At 38.3% G+C, this 23,087-nt stretch overlaps 1 protein-coding gene and 1 non-coding gene across 8 annotated transcripts in view; one reads left to right on the forward strand and one right to left on the reverse strand.

The window, feature by feature from the left end:
* IFTAP (intraflagellar transport associated protein) overlaps positions 1–23,087 on the reverse strand; it is a 59,399-nt gene that overhangs the window by 20,311 nt on the left and 16,001 nt on the right. For 6 of the 7 annotated variants that reach the window (XM_027114969.1, XM_027114965.1, XM_027114966.1 and 3 more), the window contains 3 exons: positions 22,288–22,442; positions 1,657–1,811; positions 335–406 (listed from right to left, as the gene is read on the reverse strand). In XM_027114969.1, the coding sequence (XP_026970770.1) occupies positions 335–406; positions 1,657–1,811; positions 22,288–22,429 (369 nt within the window). In that variant the 5' untranslated portion in view covers positions 22,430–22,442. Of the gene's footprint in view, positions 1–334; positions 407–1,656; positions 1,812–22,287; positions 22,451–23,087 lie in introns of all 7 variants that reach the window. The other variant, XM_027114967.1, reaches the window with a different exon arrangement.
* LOC113625241 (U6 spliceosomal RNA) lies at positions 11,882–11,989 on the forward strand. The gene has a single exon (XR_003434584.1). It is a non-coding gene; the product is annotated as a U6 spliceosomal RNA (small nuclear RNA).

Raw genomic sequence — 23,087 nt, forward strand, 5'->3', positions numbered from 1 at the left:
AGTTATTTTTTGACTTCCAAGGGACAGCAAAAATTTATCTTCCATATGATGGTTTCAGTACTAAAATTTGAGAATCTGTTATATTGTCAGGACGAGAGTCACGTTTCTCTATTGAAGCACCCCTTCCATTTGTAAAGCTTTGAGGAAAAAAGATCCAGAACCCAGGCCACCAAGGACAGTTTAAGATAATCAAACACCACTTTTTTTTTTTAAAGCATATAGACAAAATCTGCTGAATTCTCCAAATTTGTATGACAGACAGCAAATGAGTCCTGTGAGGTTTTTATGCTCTTTCTGGGTTTTGGCCATGGAATAAAATTGAATCATGCCTTACCTTCACCTTTCCTGCCCGATTCAGATCACCCTGAAAGGAACTGCCAACTTTTTGGCCTTCATCCATCACTATCTGGAAAAACAAACAAACAAACAAACAACATTGAGGACATATTGATGGGAAGATGAAACAAGTGAAAATAAAGGAGCTGATGTTGTAGCCCTTCAGGCACTAAAATTCCCTTTCCGCTTTCTGTTAATTAGCTATGCGTGACAAACCATGACACCTTAGTGACAGCAGATTCACTAAGTCATAGCAGCCATCAGGGAATAGGTTCCAGGAGGTCTGACTTCTACTTCTGTCTTCTAGACTCATCTACAGTGTAACCTAGGGTAAATTATTTAACCCCAATTTTTTCATGTGTAAAATATGAACACTCCGCACCTCATTACCCCAGCCCCCGTCCCATCCCACCCCAATGAGCCGCTGAAGGACAAATCAGAGAATGCTAATACAACATTTTCAAGTTACTAGGAAAAAATACCATGGAACAATTCTTTGCCTCTCACACACTGGCTAAAGACTCAATAGAAAATGTAATTCCAATTGCCAATGATGGCCAGTAGACAGTGAATCCTCTAGAAAGAAAAGTTCTTGTCCCATAATCACCTCACTGGAAATAAGTTATAGAATTAAAGAATTATAGCCCTTCGCTGTATATAAACACACTTCTAACATGGAGATTTTTCTCCCTTGCATAAAACCATAATCTCATATACAATTCTGTCCACAATATCACAGGGAATACACGATGAGATAGAAAGTAGAAACTCAAATGGCTTAAAAAATAGAACAGCTTCCACTAGGATTCCTCGATAGTTAAAAACCATAGCTAAAGAGAATGTGAATACAGTCTATGAAGTCTTGAAGATTAGGAAGAGAGCATCTAACATTTATTTATTGACCAAATCTTGGAAGAACCAAGATAACATATTCTACTTTAAGTCTGAAGGACATGAATCCAGGACAGGTAAAAGAAACTCTCATTTACACAGAGAATTACAAAAAGGAACTCTTTTGTCCCAGAGGACAAGCTAAAATATAGACATAATTTCAAGAAAAATCTGTAGATGGCAGATCCTTAAGAGGTTTTTAACAAAAATTGGGGATAATTAAGTTACTATCATAAAAGTTGGCTGTTGAAATCATGAAATGTAATGATGATTTTCAGTAAAGTATCCCAAAGGCACTCCTTCTAAAATTAGGAATCTGAGTTACTGATCCAATAGTTGTCCGATGTTTCTTATTATGGTCTCTTTCTTTTTTTTTAATTCATGAAAAAATTTTTTTTCTCTGTTTCTGTAAATGTGCTATGGTATTACCTGTTCCTCTTCTGAACACTGTGACGAAGTACGAAGAAAGATGGCTTTATTGCTAAGATGGTGATCATTTGGTTCATTTCTCTGAGTAAATTTTACTGAAGGAAAATTGTTTTCTGAAGAATTGGTTCCAAAGGCTCCTCTTTTGGTCACATTATCTGAAGTGATAAATTACATAATATTAGAAAACACCCACCACATCCAGTCTAGTTTATTTTGTGTTTATTGAGAATCTTTCTTCCAAACAAACAAAAAAAATACTTTTCAAAAAAATCTACAAACTGAATGCTTGAAGCATTAAACACTCTTAACCTATAAAGTTATTTCTAAAAATGCATAGAAAGATAACACTATTTCATTCACTATTCAACAAACATTTATAAGTTTGTATCCAGCACTGTTCTCAGCCATTGTTAAGAGGTCAATAAAGTATTTGCAAGACTCTTGGACATTACCGATCTCATTTTTTTTCTAAATTTGAGGTTTTTTTAAAAAAATATGGAGGCAATGTATGGATGATTTTAGAAAATTTGTAAAAGAAAAAGAGTAAAATTAGAATATCACTCATAATCCTACAAGACAGAAAAGCTGCAACAAAATTTTTTCAGTGGCTATTTTTCTCATCTTTTATCTATTCACCCATAAACTTCTAAAAGTCAAATGGAATTGTACTGTACATACCATATTATAAGTCAACTTGAGAGCAATATTTTTTTCATAGTATTGCATATTCTGCATAATTTTAATGATTATAGAGAATTCCACCGTATATATTTAACATAGTTTATTTAACCAATTCCTATTCTCAACTATTTAAAACTATAAACAATGAATACGTTTGTGTTAAATCTTTGCACATTCATGATTATGTCCTTAGGATAAGGAAAGAGTCTAAGATTCATCCTAAATTAAGAGAAAATTATAACATGATGCCATTAACAGAAATGTGGGGGACAAATTCAGATGAGAGAGAATGAATTAACTTTTGTCCATGCTGCACTTGAGGTGCCAGTGGAAACTGTGAGGGAAATGTCCCAGAGGCAGCTGCAAATGTAGGCTAAAATGTGGGAGAGAGATCACAGCAATAGGTAAAGAGCTGGTAGTCGATTACACTGGGGCAGTGGTTTAAGCCATAAAATTATTTTTAATATTAGCAGCAATATTAAAATAAATAAGAGTTAACATTTACTTGAGGGTCAGACTGTCTTTTATTATGCATCTCATAAATCTCATTTAAGCCTCACAACAAGCCTCACAACAAGCCTCACAACAAGCCTAGGTACTGTTAGTATCCCCATTTTACAGGTGAAGAAACCAAGGCCTACAGAGAGATTAAATAATTTGTTCAAAGTTACACAGCTGGTAAGTAGCAGAGTGGGGATGTGAACCCAGGCCTTCCTAATCCAGCACTCACTGCTGTGCAACTTAGAATAGTACAGTAAATGAAGGGAAAGGGTTCTTAGAGCATAGAAGAATAAAGCAGAAAAAAAAAAGAAATTTTAAAAAGCCCAGAAAGGAGACAAAGAAGAAAAGTTTACAACAGTACCAGAACCCAGGGAGCATGGCACATACTAAAACTAGAACTCCCTTGCTGCAAATGACAATAGCAAAACACAGGAATCTACTTCAAGGATCACCAGAAGAGTGACTAAGGGATTCAAAAGAGGCCAAGTGGCAGAAATCAAGCTACCGTCAGATTAGGGCACCCTGTTCCATCCCCTTACAATACTCCACCATGGAAAGATTCTGGAGACATGGGTTTATTTGTGAACAACCTGGTCAGGTATCTAACTGAAGGGGTTACAAAACAGCCTAACCCACCAAAGTGGCATGTTTCTCTTGAGCCACTGGTTGCATGGCTTCAAAATCAGTAAAGATTCTTGTTGTTCTAATGATCTCGGCCTGGTGCAAGGCAGCCAGAATCCTGTGTTTGCTTCTGAATACCTCATCATTGGTAGAATTAAGGCTTGTAGGGGGACTTCCCTGGTGGCACAGTGGCTAAGAATCCGCCTGCCAAAGCAGGAGGCACGGGTTCAGGCCCTGGTCCAGGAAGATCCCACACGCTGCACAGCACCTAAGCCCGTGTGCCACATCTACTGAGCCTGCGCCCTAGAGCCTGCGAACCACAACTCCTGAAGCTCACGCGCCTAGAGCCTGTGCCCCGCGACAAGAGAAGCCACTGCAGTGAGAAGCCTGCACGCCGCAACTAGAGAAAGCCTGCGCGCAGCAACGAAGACCCAACGCAGACAAATAAATAAACAAATAAATGTATTTAAAAAAAAAAAGACTTGTAGGGATATCTATAGGACATTAACACAGAAATACTGTTGGGGAGAAGAGATAAGGTAGCCTAGCCTATAATACAGCATTAGCTCAGTAAGCCAGAGAGGGAAAACACAAATATTTAAATGTACCGCTTTTTCTTTCAAAGGGATTTATTAGCAAACACCACCAGCTCAGGCCAGCTCTCTCTACTGCCTCCTGCACCAGCACCCACGACTCCTAATTAGCTACTACAGGGACGGGTGACCCCTTCCTTGTGCCCCAACAAATCCCTGCAAACTCTGATATGAAGCACTCGCCTTGGCTGCTGGGGGTGGAGGGGCTGAGGGGCTGATTAAGGAAGGTGATGGGAGGGTTACAGGAACACTGCTGGAGTAACCAGCACGATGCCAGGCCACAGAAGTGAGGACAAAATGGTCTTAGGTTTACCCTCCCTGACTTCTTCCTCTTTTACAGCCACAATTATGGCTGTAAAATCATCAGTCCTAGGGCAGAGACAAGCAGTGGCAGCAGCGTGGAGCAAGACAGGCATGGAGATGCTTGGAAACAGGAGTGAGGAGGAATGAAAGGGTCCTTCAAACTTCATCAAAGTTAGAGGCACCCAGTGGCTCCCTGCCATTCCTCAGTGCCCTGTTCTAATAAGACGCGGAATAGTTTCAGTTCTCCTTGCTCATCCTTTAAGTTTAGCACAACCTAAACCTAGTATTTCCTGAGAAAATGCCGTGTACTCAGCACAACACTACTGTAATAATCTATTGCTTTACATACTTGAAAACCACAGTGATGTCTGGGAAGAACAGATGTTCCGTAAGGACAAGTTCTGTTTGTTCTTATCATCACTCAGTGTGCTCCTCTGCCATTTCCAATAAAACACCAGGTTATTTGACAAATAACCAGATGAAACTCCTTCAAAATAAAGAGCAAAATGTAATGAAGTCCCAGCTTCTGATGCTGATGTGGAGCGACGGTTGAGGTCTCAGATCTAACACAACATCTTGTTTACTCTTTCAAAACTTCGTCCTTTCATAAACATAAAGCTTTCATTTTTAAAATATGGAAAGATTCAGAAAAGAACTTGTTCCCTCTCTGACTGAACCTACAGTTTAAGACTCCTTTCTAAACCTTGAAAGCAGTTTCACAAGAGAAAGTACTATTTCACTCCAAAGGCCCCAAAGTGCTTCTTACAAATGCTTTTATCATTTTTTAAAAAAACAGCAAAAAAAAAAAAAATCTCTTGGCAGCAGAAGATAGGAAAGAAGTTCTTTTTCAATATGATAATGACAAAATGGCAGATGTTGGCACAGCCCAGAATCCGAAGTGGCCTAAAGCCTGATTAGAGTGCCAGATGCTGCTTCCCAGAGTTATCCTGGTGGCCATCCAAACATGCCACCCAAGTGTGCGTTTCATCTTCTTCTGTTTCTGCTTCTCATCAGAGTCCTTTTCTACCTCTTCATCTTATCCCTAATGTTCCTTGCTTTGAAATAAGTGCCAGACATAACACACTTTGGAAATCTAACAGCAATATTTCAGAGAACAAGTCGGTTACTGAGACCTGAAAGAGTGTTTCTTCGGGCATTTCTGAGTCAAAACTTCAATACACATGAAACAAAGGTTTTTTGCTAAAGGTTTCATTATTCTGAAGCAATGGAATTTCAATTTTCTTTTGATACCAAACAGACAAGCTTCCAACAGATCTCCCTTACAAGGTCACCAACTACACCTACAATGTCTAATTTCAGGCCAAAGAAAAAGGTTACACTCCTGCAAAAGGTTGAAACTATGGACGCCTCGATAAATTAAACACCAATCGTAAATTGCTTGTACATCTTCCAGATGAAAGCAGTCAGTTTCAGAGAACTCGGTTTTGAAAGAAACTTTTTAAAAATTCAAATTCATCCATTCAAAGGCCAGACTAGTGTCCATGAGCTTAGAAGAAAGTTTACACTTTACAGGAAAGTTCTCACAGATCAACACAACCAACATCAGAATTCACGACCTAATTCTCCCAGCAACACCTGAGTGTCTGTTCTTCTGCACCATGGTCAACAGAAATACAAATCAAGAGCATGTTCTCAGTTGTGAAGAGATACTGAATATGTTGTTAAGTAGGAAAGAAAAATTCATGGGGGGGAAATTCTGTGCAACGCTGGGTAGTTGCCAAAAACCTCCTGCCCAGAGCATAGGGGATAAGCAATCATGCTTATAACAAGACTGGGTCCTTTGAAAGTCAGGGGGGTGATTTTCATATCATACTCCTAGCCTAAAGCAATGTTGCTCTGGACAAAATTTGCTCTTCATTTGCCCAGCCAAACTACTTCACTCCACTGCTTCTTGATCACATACTCCTTGGTATATGGCCTCCCCTGGAGCGACAGTCCTTAGGATTAAATAAGCAATTTAAAAACCAATCAATCATAAATCAGAATAAGTCCAAAGAAGCTAAATTCAGCAGACAAATGTTTTGTCTAAATTCCCTTTGCAGTGGTCTGAATTCCAACTGTTTTATGTTCTTCACTGGAAAGGGCACAGGGAGGAGAGGATTACCTTAGCCTGGCCAGTCAGGAATAATTGTACTTTCCCCGAGGCTGGATGATAATTGACTCATTATTCATAGACATAGCTCTCCAGCTGCCAAGACACAAATGCACAACCCTAGCTCAGAAAAAGAAAAAAAAGTGTGTCAAAAGTCTAAGATGAGGCACACAATAGCAGTAAGTTGACATTTTGAAATGTCCAGTGTTAGGCACGTAACAGAGAGAAAAAAAGAAGTGAGGATAGTGTAAAGTTGCTGTAAGTTTATTTTCAGGGAGAAAAGCTGAGTGGTGGTTGAGTTATGCAACTTATTCAACCCACAGGTTGTATCATGGGCATCAACTATGTGCAAAGTGACCCAAGATGGGTAAGACCCAGTCCCTGCCCTTATGGAGTCTACAAACTAAGAAGTTTAGCCAGGTATGCAAACCACCCAAATAGAACACAACTAACGCAGAGGATATAAGGGAACACAAAGTTAGAGAAGGGTGAAATCACAATTGGTTTGGGAGAATCACAGAAGGCTTCATATAGGAATGGGGAGTCTGAGCCAGGCTTTGAAAGACGGCTACGATTTCAGCAGGTGAGCCCTGTGAGGAGGTATCCCACAAAGGGAAAACTGCACAAACAAAGCTCCCAAGGTGGGAACACGTGGGGCCTGAGGAAGAACCACCATGTATTCCAGGAAGGCAGGAGCACATATTCTGCGATGCATGGGAGGGCCGCTATTTGCAGGGCTTGACAAAAACTCTGTACTATACCAAGGCCCTTGGGAGTCATAACTAGAGCTGTGCTCTAAGATGAAATGGATGGAAGGCGGCAGAGTGGTTCAGATACTTTCATACTAGAAAGTATGGCGCTACTGTGGCAATCCAGGTGAGAAGTAAAGGGAGCCTCAGCGATGGATTTAAGAAACGAGAAAAGAGTTCACAATGTGGGTTCTTTTTGTGTTTCTAGAACAGAAATGAAGACACTATCTCCAAGCGGTTATGTTTCCTCCCTCTAGATATCTCAGAATGTTCACCTTATCTTCCCATGGCAATCTGTATTATTATTTTAGTTTAATTTGGCATGCCCCAGATAACTTAAAAACAACAACAACTAAACAATCTCTGTGATGGTGGCAGTAGACATTACAGCATGCTTGCAACCTGTCAAATGGATTACATGTTGGTGCAAAGAGGCCACACATATCATCCCATAATATAAACTCACCTTCCCAACTGCTTTAGTCAAGGCCACAGAAGGGAGCTAGCTGGTCCAGCGTGGGAGCAGATGCAGCATATTTGAGCACAGCTTCTCTGAGCTCCCAGAACGCCTAACAGGGTGACACTGTCCACACAAAGTAGGATCTTGTTTCTTTTTGTATCACTGTCCTTATCTACTTAAAAATTTCAAGGCTATGCACAAATGGTTTATTTTCTTAACAGGAAATATTTATGACAAGCAGCATCCTCCTAGTTCTTCAGCCAAACCCAGAGTCACGAGGCCATATGCTCATCCAGTGAAGCACTCAGGTAAGGATCTAGGTATCCGTGAATAGTAGCTCCACCTCTCCACAGCTTTAGTGAGGTGTATTTATAGAATTCACTTAAGTGTACAATTCAATAATTTTTAATAAATATATAGAGTTGTCCAACCATCACCACAATTACATTTTTAGATCATTTCCATCACCCCAGAAAGTCCCAGGTACTCATCTGTAGTCACTCCCCATTCCTACTGCCAAACACAGGCAGCCACTAATCTACTTTTTATAGCTAAAGATATGCCTTTCCTAGACATTCCATATAAATACAATCATATGATACATGGTCTTTTGTACCTGACTTCTCTACTCAGAATGACATCTTTAAGGGTCATCCATGTTGTAGTATATGTCAGTATTTCACTCCTTTTTATCGTCAAAAACTATTCCACTATCTGGATAGACCACATTTTGTTTTTCCATTCACCAGTTAATGGACATTTGGATTGTTTCCACATTTGGTACCCCCTTGATTCTAATACTGAGTTGGATCCAAAGACCACCATCACTAATCCAATTCCACGCGGTGCCACGACATGCTGAAATCAACACAAAGGCCAACCACAGAGTTCCAGCTTCCCTTCACACCCCAGCAAGGGGAAAAATGCATATAGTAATTGAAGCTACAACTCTGATCATCTTATTGTCTCATATGGTCACAGCCTTAGAAACATGATCCTGTTTTCTTCTCCAAATATATCTGAAATCATCTGCAATTACATTTCTCAATTGTCCGTGCTCTGTCTCTTCCCACTAAAATGTAAGCCTAAGGAGAATAGGGACCTCTCCATCAGAAACTTACTCACAATTCCTGAAAGGGAAAATGTTGTTTCCCCATTCCCAAGGACATGTAATGATTAAGATTGAAAGGTAGACTGACACACTACACTTCACCCAGTGAGCTCACTGTGCGCTTAGCACCACGCTAGGCTGGAAGACTAGGAACTGGGAAGGTTAAACGACATGACTTCTGCCTATGAGAAACAGAATCTATCCCCTTAAAACTGTTACTCACTCAAAGGCATAACATTCTGCTTATCTTTCAGCCAGCATTTCCATGTCTAAGAATGTATCCAAAAAAATAATTAAATATGTGGGCAAAGATTTCACTACAAAGCCAAAAATGTCTGATCTAGTCCCCTGAAAATTTTTACTTAATCAAGGCCTCACATTTTTTCATATCTTTGAACGAGCATTTCCATGTGTAAAAATTTATCCAAAGGCCACAAATAAGAAGGGTGCAAAAATGTTGCTACCAAAAATTAATACTACTACTAATACAGCCAAAGTCATTACAAGGACCTACGAGGCTATCCATGCCTCATCCCCCACCCCCACCTCCACACCCCCCGACCTCAGCTTCTCCTCCTCTCACCCCTGCTCAGGCCACTCTGGTCACTCTGGCCTCCTCGTTATTCCCCAACCAGGCCGGGCACTGCTGTCACTAGGCCTCTGCACTAGTTGTTCCCTTGGCCTCAAATGCTTTTCCCTCAAGTCTCTGCAGGCTTAACTCCCTCTCTTCCTTCCAATCCTCACTCAGAGTTTACCTTCCCACGGAGGCCTAACCAAATCACCCTACATAAAATTGCAACCTTACACCCCTGCTACCAGCACTCATGATCCTCCATACGCTGCTCTGTATTATTTTTCTTTCCCAGAGAAATTACTATTTTCTAACACAGATATTTTTCTTATTTGTTGTGTTTATTGTTTGTTGTCTGTCTCCCCCTTACAGGATGCAAATTCCCTGAAGATAATGATCTTTGTCTGTTTTGTTCACTTATGTGAACAGCACTTCGCACATACTAGGTGTTCAACGAGCATTAACTGTATGAATGAGGATGTGCAATATAACATCATTTATAGAAGCAAAAAATTTGAAATAACTTGTGTTCAACAAAAAGGATGGCTAAATAAATAATGGCCTATCCATACGATTACATACAATGCAGTCATGAAAAATACTGTTAAATAACCAAATTTATTGACATGGAAAGATGTTTATAACATAATGTTATATGAAAAAGCAAGTTACAAAAAGAGTATATAGTATGATCACACTGTTAAAAAATAATTATAATAAATTTGCTGAATATATAAATGAAAGAAACTATTAGGTTAAGCCCTTACTATAATTCAGGTACTATTAATATAAACAAACATCTATGTGTATGTGTGTTTTATAGATAATTATTTAATTCTAAGAATCAGCCTATGAGGTAGAGCCTATTACATCCATTTTATAGATAATAAAACTGAAGCTCAGAGATATTAAATAACTTTCCTAAGACCACCTAATTTGGAAGTAGCAGAGCTTAGGTTCAAATCCTGGTTGTCAACAAGTCTATATTCTTAACTAATAATTGTATACATATATACAAATTAATCAACAGAAAAATTCGGGAAGGATATATAATACACTCACGGTTTATCTCTAAGACAGGGGATTATGGCTTTATTAATTAGATATAGGTTTGCCTACATGAAACAGATACCCAAAGTAACAATCAGTTAAACAAGATGGAAGTCTATTTCTCACTCATGCAATAGTACAGGTGTAGATAATTCAGGGCTAATATGGTTGCTCTGCTCCACAAAGTCATCCTAGAACCCAGGCTCCTCCTATCTTTCTGCTCTGCCGTTCCTAAGACACGACCCTTCTCCACATAATCCAGCATGAAGCACCACCACACCCTTGCTCCAAGCAAGAGTATGAAGAAAGAGAAAGAAGCCTGGACGTCTATTTCCCTCTGTTACTAGTGAAGGCATGGTTTAAGCTACTGTATCAAGGAGGCATCAAAATAGAGCAGCTGAAATAAGTATTTTATTTCTCATGTAACAGTTTAGGGCAGGTAGACAGGCTCTGTTCCATGAGATGACCCAGGAATCCAGGCTGGTGGGGTGCTCTGCCATCCTCAGCACATGGCTTCTACCTTTGGGTTTAAGGAGTTGCTCTAATGACTGCCTAGTTCCTGCCAGGGGAGATGGAATTAAAAGAGTCCAGGGCACGTTTCTTAAGGATTTGACCCAGAAGTTACACATATCAGTTCCCCTCACTTCTTACTGGCACATACTTAGTCAAATGACTATACCCAACTGCAAGGGAGAATGAGAAATGTAATCTTCATTCTGAATGACCACAGAGTAGTTAAAAATTTTACTGCTGCAGAAAGAGTATGTTTTTTGTTTTGCTGTATATCTGTATATGCATGTGTTTTGGTGCCTCTCTGTATTTTCTAATTTTCCTACCATGAACAAAAAAATAAACATTCATTTGTAGAGGTGAAAAGCATTTTCTTCAAACCCTCAATCCAGGGAGAACACATACATGCATCTCCTTCCTCCTTAAGAAGTCTTTCCTAGAAATACCAAAGAAAAATATACATATACATATATGATATTTTACACTTACATTTTTTAATATTTTGGATTCATGTTTCCTTTAATATTTAACTTTGAGGTCCCTCTTTTAAATCATAGTTACCCCAATCATAAAATTTTACACTTGAGTACATTTTTTAAAATTACAAAGTACCCTCATGTATGAAATACAGAGCAGAAAAGTTACCAAAAGCACAAAATTATTGGAGGGGCATCTCCTAGAAGTACGTGCAACAAGATGCCTTCAGAGCCCAGGTGGTCTCCCAAGTCTCTTGCCTGTGTACTCGCTAATGGCAAAATACTCAGATATTCTTCTGGCAACAGTAGAAGTAGACAGATTTCCCTGTGATTAGGTAACTTTGGCCTGCAGACACATGCACTATAATCCTTCAGACTTGGGACAGAATATATGCTGAACCAAAGCCCACCCTAAAATTCTGTAAGCTATTATATCCTAGCCTCTGTATCAGAGATTAGCAAGATCAAAGTAAAACCATTCCTGTAGTGCTTTGCTTTGGTAACACAGATGCTAAAATTGGAACAATACAGAGAAGTTTAGCATGGCCCCTGCACAAACATGTCACACAAATGGGTGAAACATTCCATATTTTTTGAAACTAGAGATTATCATACTAAGCAAAGTAAGTCAGAAAGAGAAAGACAAATACCATATGATATCACTTACACGTGCAATCTAAAATATGGCACAAATGAACCTATCTACGAAACAGAAACAGACTCACAGACATAGAGAACAGACTTGTGGTTGCCAAGGGGGAGTGGGGAGGGAGAGGGATGGACTGGGAGTTTGGAGTTAGTAGATGCAAACTACTATATATAGAATGGATAAACAACAAGGTCCTACTGTATAGCACAGGGAACTATACTCAATATCCTGGGATAAACCATAATGGAAAAGAATATAAAAAGAACGTATATATGTGTATAACTGAGTCACTCTGCTGTGTAGCAGAAATTAACACAACATTGTAAATCAACTATATTTCAATTAAAAAATCATTCCTGTAACATGTCATGCTTTTTCACTGTCAAAGTATCTTTTTTAAATAATATAAAATGATGACATTAAACTAAAGTTATATTTAAAGTAAAATAATTGCTCTTACACTTTGGGTGAAGAGTGTGGACAATTTCATGAAAGCTATGGAACTTATTCCTAGAGAAATACTATATATACAAAAGCACAGAATTTTTTTTTTTTTTTTTTTTTGCCGTAATTGGGCCTCTCTCACTGTTGTGGCCTCTCCCGTTGCGGAGCACAGGCTCCGGACGCGCAGGCTCAGCGGCCATGGCTCACAGGCCCAGCCGCTCCGCGGCACATGGGATCTTCCCGGACCGGGGCACGAACCCGTGTCCCCTGCATCGGCAGGCGGACTCTCAACCACTGCGCCACCAGGGAAGCCCAAAAGCACAGAATTTTGATGAATTCATCCATCTTCCCTCGCCCCTCCTTAATCTCATTTAGGGTGTTTCTCAAAGCTGGTCTGAAAGTCAAGCTTCCTGGGCTGCACACTAGAACTAGTAATTCAGAATTGGGGGACTGATCCCCAGGAAGCTGCATTTTAATAAGCATCTCCCAGGTGATCTTTACATACACTTAAGGTAAGAGTCCCAAGTAAAGATTCTGTGGAGCAGAATCTAAAAATTTAGAATTAAAAAGAAGTTTCTGATACCTCATCTTTGTCAAAGCACATAAATACCTTTGCCTGAAGGTTATGTGTAGACATATTATTTAGTCCATCCACCAGAGGCCAGTGTAGGATTATTCCCTGCATTGTATAGTGTTACACTATACAATACACACTATACATAGATACTACACAATACATACTACACATAATTGGTTTTAACTACTTCAATGAAGAGGTGTGGAAAACTATACTGAAATATATAAAATTTTATTAAAATATAAAATACTGTAGACAGTATTTTACATTTTTTATATTGTATAATCAAGATTTCTTTAATATTTAACCTTGATGTTCCTCTTTTAAATAATAAATAGTCCCCATTGTCATAACACTTGAGTAAATCTTTAAAACTTATCAAGTATCTTCATGTATATTTCATCTGATTCTCTCCATAACCATGAGACACCAAGCAGACAGAATTATCCCTGATTTATAGATTCAGAGAGAGTAAGTGGCAGGACAGCAGTCTCAAAGAGTTAATAAATGCCTGGACCAGGTCTTCTGAATCCTACATTAGAAAAGCATCCTTTCCTTTACACTGGTCCTGCCCACAACAAAATAAGAAATATAAGGGCAGTATACTCAATTCTTCATAAAACTAAATTCCTCCAACCTAAGAAATTTCCCTTCACCTTGAGATCATGCCCTTCTGCCTGCCTACACAAAGATGCATCTATTCAAGACAACCTCTTTTATTCATATAGGTTGGAGAAAGCTGGAGTAATTTTCTTCTGTCTCCTTTATAAATAAATGCTTCCTAGAAGTTTTCAAACTTTATGAGGTAGAATAACCTCTTCTATATAAATCTGTAATAATATAGGACTTGTACATTGGCATATGAGAGCAATGCAAGAACAGACTTAAATTATACATGTCTTTCACACTCCCTCGTTTTTTTCAGAGTGCTCCAAGACATCCCTTGAATATAAAAAAACCCTGAAGTAAAAAAAAAGAAAAAGTCTTTAAAGCCGCTGTTCTAAGTATTCTTATTGCTCTTTTCTTAACTCGTATTAAGTGTTTATTCAATCTAAAATTGAGACTCGAAAACCAAAGGCAATATTCTAGATAGTGTTTTATGCATTGCCTGAGCAATCAACCTATAACTGTACGTAGTCTACAGACATATAGATTGCTATTGTGCCTTCACACATCTAGAGCATTTGGAACACCCAGCACACAGAAATAAATAAGAACAACATATTTCTGTCTCATTCATCTTGTATTCCCAGATTCTAGCTCAATGCCTGAATTATAGCAGGAATACAGTCAATACAGAAATGACCTCAACATTAGCAAGAACTGGATTGACACTACAATTAGGGACTACGCCCAATACCCCGAAATTAGATGACTGGCTATAAGTCACACAAAGCCTAATTTGGAGAAGGTGGAAAAAAAAGAGAAAATGGTACTTGATTCACAATCCCTTTTTTCTAATCAGGGATTCACACGCTACAAAAACTAATACAAAGGCAGGCTAAGTCCGGAAAGAACATGAAAATGGTACAATCGTTCCTCACTGTGCTAAGGGAGCAATGGGCTGCAAAAAGAGTAAGCTAACTAGTGTTCACTTCAATCTATCCCACCTGGAATGAATCCAAATAGGAAGGAAAAAAAGACACAAAAAAATCTCATACTAGACTGATTGTGGTTGGATTTTCATATAAGGAAGATATGAGTTCGGTTAAAATAAAGTTTCCTGTTTGTATCCCTTTGTGTTTAGCTGACCGTTTCAAAGAAAATATTATTGTTCTATGGCTGAAAGAACATTTTGCTAAAACCATCCAGATGTGACTATGTACCCATTCACTGAATCAAAGGACACAATCTTATGACCACCTCAGTTTCAAGTCCAGTAATTTACTCTTTTCCATCAAGTATAACAACATATTGACAACAATAAGTAAAAATTAAAGAAAAATGCATATGAAACAAATGTGCATGCACTTAATATTGTTTAAATTGGCTACTTAAAGGTTGATAGTAATCATCTTAAAAGTTTCTTTGGCTACCAGTAATTCTTTGCTTGTGTTTTGGAAAAGTTCAAAATTCCATTTGCCTAAGAAAGTTCACCTAATTTATATGTACATATAAAATATACTATATAATATATATGTATATGTGTGTGTATTGAAAAGTTATAAAGAGAGAAATAAAATGATTCATTTATTTGGACATAAGTCAAATTTAAAACTTCACATAATATCTTATGTGTGTTTTACTGAGAAAACACACTACAAAAGATATTTATTGCAAGAAAATATGTGTTAAAAACACTGCCGAAAATAAATGTAATGATTGTAATTCAAAATGTTGTAAATACTTAAATACATTTTCTTTCCTTATCCAATTACACCTAAACTACAGCAGAGAAGACAAATGACTATCTATGGACCAAATATTCATGTGTAAAATTAATATGAATTGTAACAACTGCGGCTGAAGATTTATGGTAATATCTCCAAAACAAAATGGCTTGATCAGCTCAAAATCCATCATAATTTGAGAGGGGGAAATTTCCTTCTGCAACTGAACCAGCAGTTTTCTGTGTTTCATAATTTGTCAATTTGTTCCCGAAGAGAAGTAATTTAGTGATGACAAAAGAAATAGAGAAACAAACGAAAATTGCTTAATGACAGTTTGGGGGACAGTTTGGTCCCCCAAAGAGAAAGAAAAGGTTAAACAGCTGATGATGCTTCTTCCAAAGGACTCTGCTATAAAGTAGTTCACTTCATCCAATACTTTTTTCTCCTTCAGTGTTCTATGTGATATTTGATGTTATTCTGTGATAAATAAGTCACATACAGATAGCTACTAAATGTATGATCAATATAAAACATGAGCTTTTTTCTTCTCCTTTTAGTCTTTTCAACAATACCGCCCCCAAAAAATCAATCAATCAATCAATAACTGCTTCCTTATTCTCTCCCCTGGGATACCAGGTTAATTAGGTGGGTTTTTTTTTTAATTGCCTAGTTGCTTTTATTACCAAGTCCTCATATGATGCCTTCTACAAATTTCTCTTGAATTTAACATCCCAGTGGTCTATATCTTAAGTTAAAGCAAGTTTACTGCTACTTGCTGTACTTGCTATTTTCAATAATGCACTTTACTGTTAAACTCACATTTGCAAAAGTGCTTCCCAAGTTGCCTTTTTTTCTTAATGTGGCTAACGTAAAAAAGGAAACAGAAAGACACTGCAAATGGCCTGTGAACTAAAAACACCGCTCAATATTCAGTAGGGAATTAAATGACTGATAACAACAGCACAGAAAATGTGGCTTAAGTGCCACCTGGAAGCATAAAGCTGGTCAGTTCATTTCCAACTTCCGCTGGCAGGCAATCTGCCAGTCGCAAGGGTGTCAAAACAATGCTAAGCCCGCTGGTCTCTATCTAATACTAGACAGAAAACAACTGCAAAAGGCTGCACAGCGAGGATTATTTTTTGTTGTTGTGTTTTCTTTATGAGAGAAAGCTGTTTTTATGCTCTACTGAAATTCCTTTTCTGCTCTGAAATTGGTAAGAGGGCCAGCTGCTTTCTCTATTTTTCTCTGCGGTATTTTTCTACAGCAGATTTTAAATTCATTCTTCAGATGGGGAAAAGACTCTTTGTCCCTCTTTGGAAGTTTAAAGATGCATTTCTAATGTTCAAATTCAAAATAGCTTTGGGGACCAAAATGATATGTCAACTTCGGAAACATGCTGTTTTATGTGCTGTCACCAGTTTCATTTTTAATTACATTTTTCAGAAGTTGTCAAGTGTGAGTGGTGATATTCCTTTGGCTGAACTGACAACTCAAAATGTATCAGTCCAGAAGTATAAACCAAGTCCCAGCCCAAGATCCTGAGCTCTTGACAGAACATACACTCAGTAAGGGAAAAAATAAAAGGCTCCTGAAATGAGAACTTTGAACAAGTCACTTGGCCTCAGTGGGCCTCAGGATCTCCAGGTAAAACACTTGAGACTCATCTTGGTTTCTTTTCCCTAATCCTCTGTCAGTCACCTGTTACCAAGTACTGTCACTCTCACTTGCATCGGCCCTATCTCCTTTCCATTTCCTCCTCCACGGCCCTAGTGGAGTCTGTTGCAACCATATATGCATTTCTGCTCAGCCTCCTAGCTAAGCTAGTCTCCCTGACTCTAGTTGCTTCTCTCCTTTTTTGCCTCTATTTTTCAAAATCACTTGCAGTGTGCGTGTGTGTGTGTGTGTGTGTGTGTGTGTGTGTGTGTGTGTGTGTTGAAATTCTACTATGGTTCCCAGTTAGCTAGTATATCAAATCCAAACTCGGGGCATCATGACATCGGGGCATCCTTTGGTGGGCTCTTCTTACTGTGCCTAGCCATTAAATGTGTATGTTCTTTAGGGTTTGGTCTGAGGCCCTCCTATCTGTGTTTCTGACATCCTTCATTCTCTTATTTTCTTTTTGTTTCATTTATTCAACAAATATTTATTAAGCACTGATTTATTCTACATTACCAAACACTGTTTTAGACACTAGAATAATAATGGTGAACAAAACCCCCAAGCAATCAGCCATCATGGAGCTTACACTCTGGAGAAGTACAGAGTGTAAGTGTTTTGGGGTAGCACATCCATTCCCATGGCTCACATTATCCACATGCCAGTGAATCCCAGACCTTGAGAACTGCCCGATGCTGTATGGAAGACAGAAAAGCAAAATGGTTCCGGGTACGGGCTCTGGAGCCACGATGATTAGGCCCATAATCCAATGTCATCACTAACTAGTTACATGACCTTAGGCAATTCTGTTAGGGCTGCCATAACAAAATAACACAGACCAGGTGGCTGAAACAACACAAATGTATTTTCCCACACTTCTGGAGGCTAGAAGTCTGAGATCAAGGTGTAGGCAGGTCTGGTTTCTCCTGAGGCCCCTCACCTTAGCTTGCAAATGGCTACCTTCTCACTGTGTCCTCCTGTGGTGTTTTCTCTGTGGACAGGCATCCCTGGTGTTTCTTCTTATGAGGACACCAGTCATACTGAATTAGGACCCCACCTTTATGACCTCATTTAATCTTAATTACCTCTTAAAAGGCTCTGTCTCCAAATACAGTTGCCTTACTGGTTAGGGCTGCAACAGATAAATTTTGAAGGGACACAACTTAGTCCATAACAGCAATTTACTTAACCTTAAGCCTTGGTTTCCTGATCTGTAAGTTAAGAATAATAAAAATAAAAATGTAAAAAAGAAATTCACTAGGTAATTACAAAGATTGAGATGACCCAGGTAAAGTGCTAAGCATAATACGGAGTACTTAACAAATGTTAGCTGCTTATCAATAAGAGGTCAAACCCTCTCATGAGTATTAAGATTATTAAAACCTAAGAAAAACTGAAACCTATTCAGAGGTTTTGAAACTAAGAGTTTGGTTTCAAAAGACTAGACCACCACCAGATTATAAAGCCACAGGCATAGCCATTTGTCCAGAACATTCAGACACACAATGTTCTACCTAAGGGGGAATTTAATTCAAATATTAACAAGTGTGAAGGGAGAAAGGGAGATTGAGATGACAGGATTTTTTCTTTTCAAATATATGTTGAAAGAACAATAAAATGCTAAAAGCACGAAGTATTGAAAGTGAAATGAGAACAGCATAAAGAAAACAAACAAAATTACACATCAAAATCAGAAACAAGATCTTTGATCTCGACATAAGAAAATAGGTTAAAGTAGATAAATATGGCAGTTGAGTAAAAAGCTATTATTATGGGGTAATATAGAAACAGGTAAATCTGGACTCTAGGGAATCTGGATCTTAGGTATTTTAAGAATGAAATACGAAGTCCTATTTAAGAGTTAATCATAAAATCACAGTAGATTCATTTCAATTTCCAAAGCATTTTAAGCTGAAGTTGGTAAAATTGGCAACCTTAATGGAAATTAATCATTTAACCTGAAGCACAAAATCATAACAATAATGGTGTGTGTGTATGTGTACGTGTGTGTATGTGTGTGTGAGACTATGAGTGCTTGAGAACACAAACTATATCTTAATTGTTTTTGAATCCTTAGCATCTAAAACAAGAAACTCAGATCATAACAAGACAGAGGATTACTGAATGAATAAATGAATGAATGCATTAACAGAAAATCAAGTATAATTATTTATATCTGTGTTTTTGTAACCTAAAAAAAGATGGAAACATAACAGATAAGGAGGAAGAAGCATTTTTCCTTTAGACAAATAGTCCAGTATAAATTAATTATATTCACAAAGAAACTGAAATACCAAAGATTGGAAGTCAGCCTCTTATCATTATCCACAATAATGTCAAAAATATAATGTCTTCACTGATAATGAACAAAACCAAAATCTGCATGCTGATTTTCTAATACAAATCTTAAACTCGGTCTTACTTTCTTGAACTGATGACACTAATTGAGAATTCAATTATAAATGTCTGCTTAAAACTAATAAGTAATATGTCTCTTTAAACATTTTGACAAAACACTGGAGTCATCATCAACTATGCACTGTGATTATTAAAACCAGAGCTGCCTTTTAAAAAAACTGCAAGGGCTTCCCTGGTGGCGCAGTGGTTGAGAGTCCGCCTGCCGATGCAGGGGACACGGGTTCGTGCCCTGGTCAGGGAAGATCCCATATGCCGCGGAGCGGCTGGGCCCGTGAGCCATGGCCGCTGAGCCTGCGCGTCCGGAGCCTGTGCTCCGCAATGGGAGAGGCCACAACAGTGAGAGGCCTGCGTACTGGAAAAAAGAAAAAAAGAAACAAAAAACTGCAAAACATGGTCAACATAAATGTACTACAGTTACAGTTATGGTACAACATTAACAGTTTCCAACTGTTTTCCAAGCATCTGAAGCAGTAATGTGAATTTCTTCAATAAGGCTATAGTTTAATTTTTTCCAGGGAAATATTTTTAATAGGATTACTGACCCCTTTAACACTCTTGGAAAGAAAATGAATCCCATAAACATTCTGGCATATAACTATTATAAAAATAAATAGAACAATCAGTGGAAATGGTAATGTACTTGAGATACTAAACTTACTAAAGAAATGTACATAAGTATATGTGGTGATAGCCAGTTTAACACAGAAAAGATTCCACTTCATATCAGCAAAACAACCAAATACACTAAGACAAATGAAGGGCTGGAAAGAAGGAGAAAACTTTGAAGAAACAGCTTTCATGTCTTCCGTCAAACAGAACTAACAGAAAGAACACACTGACTGATCAATTCTGCTGGCTATCATTCAACTCTTAGGCTTGACCCTAAGTACTATTTGGCTTTTCAGAAGGTATTTAAATGTTTCTGGGGGAAAAAAGGACACTTACTGATTTAAGACATATTTTTCCACTCACAAATCTTTGTTGTAGGAGGAATTTTTTCAGGTCATTAGTTTATAATGTGAACTGGCGCCTAGGGACATTTTGAAAGGGAAGAAACTAGTGTGCTTGGAGATGCAGTTTATATGACTTGTGTCATCATTTATTTCAGCTCAGTTTGGGGCCTAAAACTGAACTCAAAATGAAGTCACCACATCTGCAACAGTTTCTCTCGGCATGGAATGAGCATACAGAAAATTGAAAAAAGAATTAGACCCCTTATCCCAAAAACAAAAACAGCATAACCTCCTTAGAATATCCAAGTCCTTGCAAGGAGTTCTTAGTCTTTCAGAGTACAAAAATAAAGTCCACCTTACAAATAAATTTCCGAAATAATCTGGATTATCAAAATGCCACTGGCACACCGAAATGCATTAATTCTGCCAGTTTTACCCTTGCTTCCACACCCTACCCCAGCCATTAATACTACCATGTTTGGCTCTGGAAAACATGGAACTAAATCATTAGGCTCAGAGAAAGCAAGCATCTTCCTAAATCCATGTGCATAGACCAAAAGATGATTTGGCCATTATCAAGATTAATTTGATCCACATATCATGTTAAAATAGATCATTCACAGCCCAAGTTAACAAGAATTTCCTAAATTTTCTGTTTCCCTGAAGTGTAAACAAAATAGATAATGATATTCCCACTACCTGGCACAATAAAAGAATCAGGTTGGAATCACTTTTCCTTTTCTTCATTATAACTACCCTTCTTTTACATTTCTTAAGGACACATGAACTATAACTTCAAATCATGAAGTCAGGTATCCTGAGACTGTCATGACCAGATGCACACTGGACTCCGCTTAAGAGCTGAGTCAACAGTCTCCCAAATGTGGATCCCATGATCCCATGATCCCAAGGTTGAGACCAAGAACTCAATGCCTACAGGAGCCACTTAAGTGAGGGAAGCAGGCAGGGTATACACAGGTTTTTCGAGTGTGTGAGAGCCAGAGAGTGTGTCAAACGAGGGAGGTCACATGGCAAGGGCTCCTGAACTCCAGCTGACATTGCCATCAGGGAAATAAGAGGTAACCGACCTTCTCACTTAATCAGAAAAAAAAAGCAAATCAAGATCTTTATGTAAAATTTCCAACTTATAACTGTTGGCTCAATAAAACAACAATACTGCATGAGGCAACCAAACACATCACAAGAAACACACAGCACGGGTTTGGCCTTTAGGGTTTTAGTTATCACTCCGGTCTAAAAGGTTGTTTCCATTCTACAGAAAACATAGCATCATCATCATCACAACAACAACAACGACAACAATAATACTAATACCTAGCCTTCATTAAGCATGTATGTGCTAGCCATTATGCTAACAGTTTTACATGGATTATCTCAAATAACCTTCATCAACCTTTAAGGTACTATTATTATCCCCTCTTTACTCAGTGACCTCCCCCCAAGGCAGAAAGTGGCTATGGCAGAATCCAAAAGTGTGCAGTGTAACTCCACACCCTACACTATGCTAGATTTCTTCAATGTTTTCAATATGCTTTTAAAAACCTCCACTTTTTTGCACTTGTGTTTCTTCAAAAATAAAACGAAGGGATTACTACTAAATGATTTCTCAAGTCCTCTTTAGTTCTCAAAGTCAATGGCTCTGACTCCATAATACAGCTCTTGATTGGATAAAAATGTTATTGACATGCATCAGTTGCAAACGCCCTGATGAGAATCACCTGATCAAAGAGATAGAATGAATGAATGCTCATTCAATAGTCTTTCTGAAAAAGACAGCAAAGACATAAAACTATAATAAAATTCATTGTCTCAACTGCTATAGAAAGTTTACTTCTCCATTTTACCTTTTGAAAGATGAGTGAAAGTGCTCAGAAATTCTTCATATGTTTGCTCGTGACAATTCACAAACTTGTCCAAGACTTCTTCAATGTGCCGATCTTCATCCATCACCTCCAGTTCTGGTACCTGGCAGGCATTCCTATTCATGAAGCCACTTTCTCTGTAAGACAAAGAAAAACATGAGCTACAGAGAGTTGTGCGGTACCAGCCTCTCCTAAAAATACTCCAGATGTGTAGGTAGAAGAATTCCAAGGCCCTAAAAGGACAAGTCAAGACAGTTAGTAGAGCAATAAACCCTAGTTCAAGAGACCAGAGTTTTATTCCTATCTCAACTGCTAAACTGTTAACTATCACAATTTTATTTTTGCTTCAGTTCCTCATTTCCATCTTCTTAATTCACAGGAATATCACCACAGTTACACAATTAGAAACCCAAAATCTTTCAAGGTAAGGTGAACTTCAAAGAATATGTCAAACAACCACCCTTCCAATGACAACAATAGTGGCTCACATTTATTAGTTCCTTTTGAGCACATATTAGGTAACAGGTGCTGTTCCGAGCACTTCATAACAATTCTAGCTCAGATCACAGAGCCAGTAGGCAGAAGTGTCAGTTCTAGAAGTGTGATCCTAGAACCCATGCCCTTAAGTACTTCACTATGTTTCTCTAACCATTGCATGACACACACATACCCCTCCATACTATTGTACTATTGCTGCCGAACAGCTGACTTGTCTGTGCTCTAACACATCCAGACACTGGGAACTCTGAATGTTCCAAAGAAGCCTTTGGACAGCTCTATTA

The sequence above is a fragment of the Aethalodelphis obliquidens genome, unplaced genomic scaffold, assembly GCF_003676395.1.
Source record: "Aethalodelphis obliquidens isolate GAN/ISIS:26980383/991018 unplaced genomic scaffold, ASM367639v1 scaffold14, whole genome shotgun sequence".
Taxonomy (NCBI): Eukaryota; Metazoa; Chordata; class Mammalia; order Artiodactyla; family Delphinidae; genus Aethalodelphis; species Aethalodelphis obliquidens.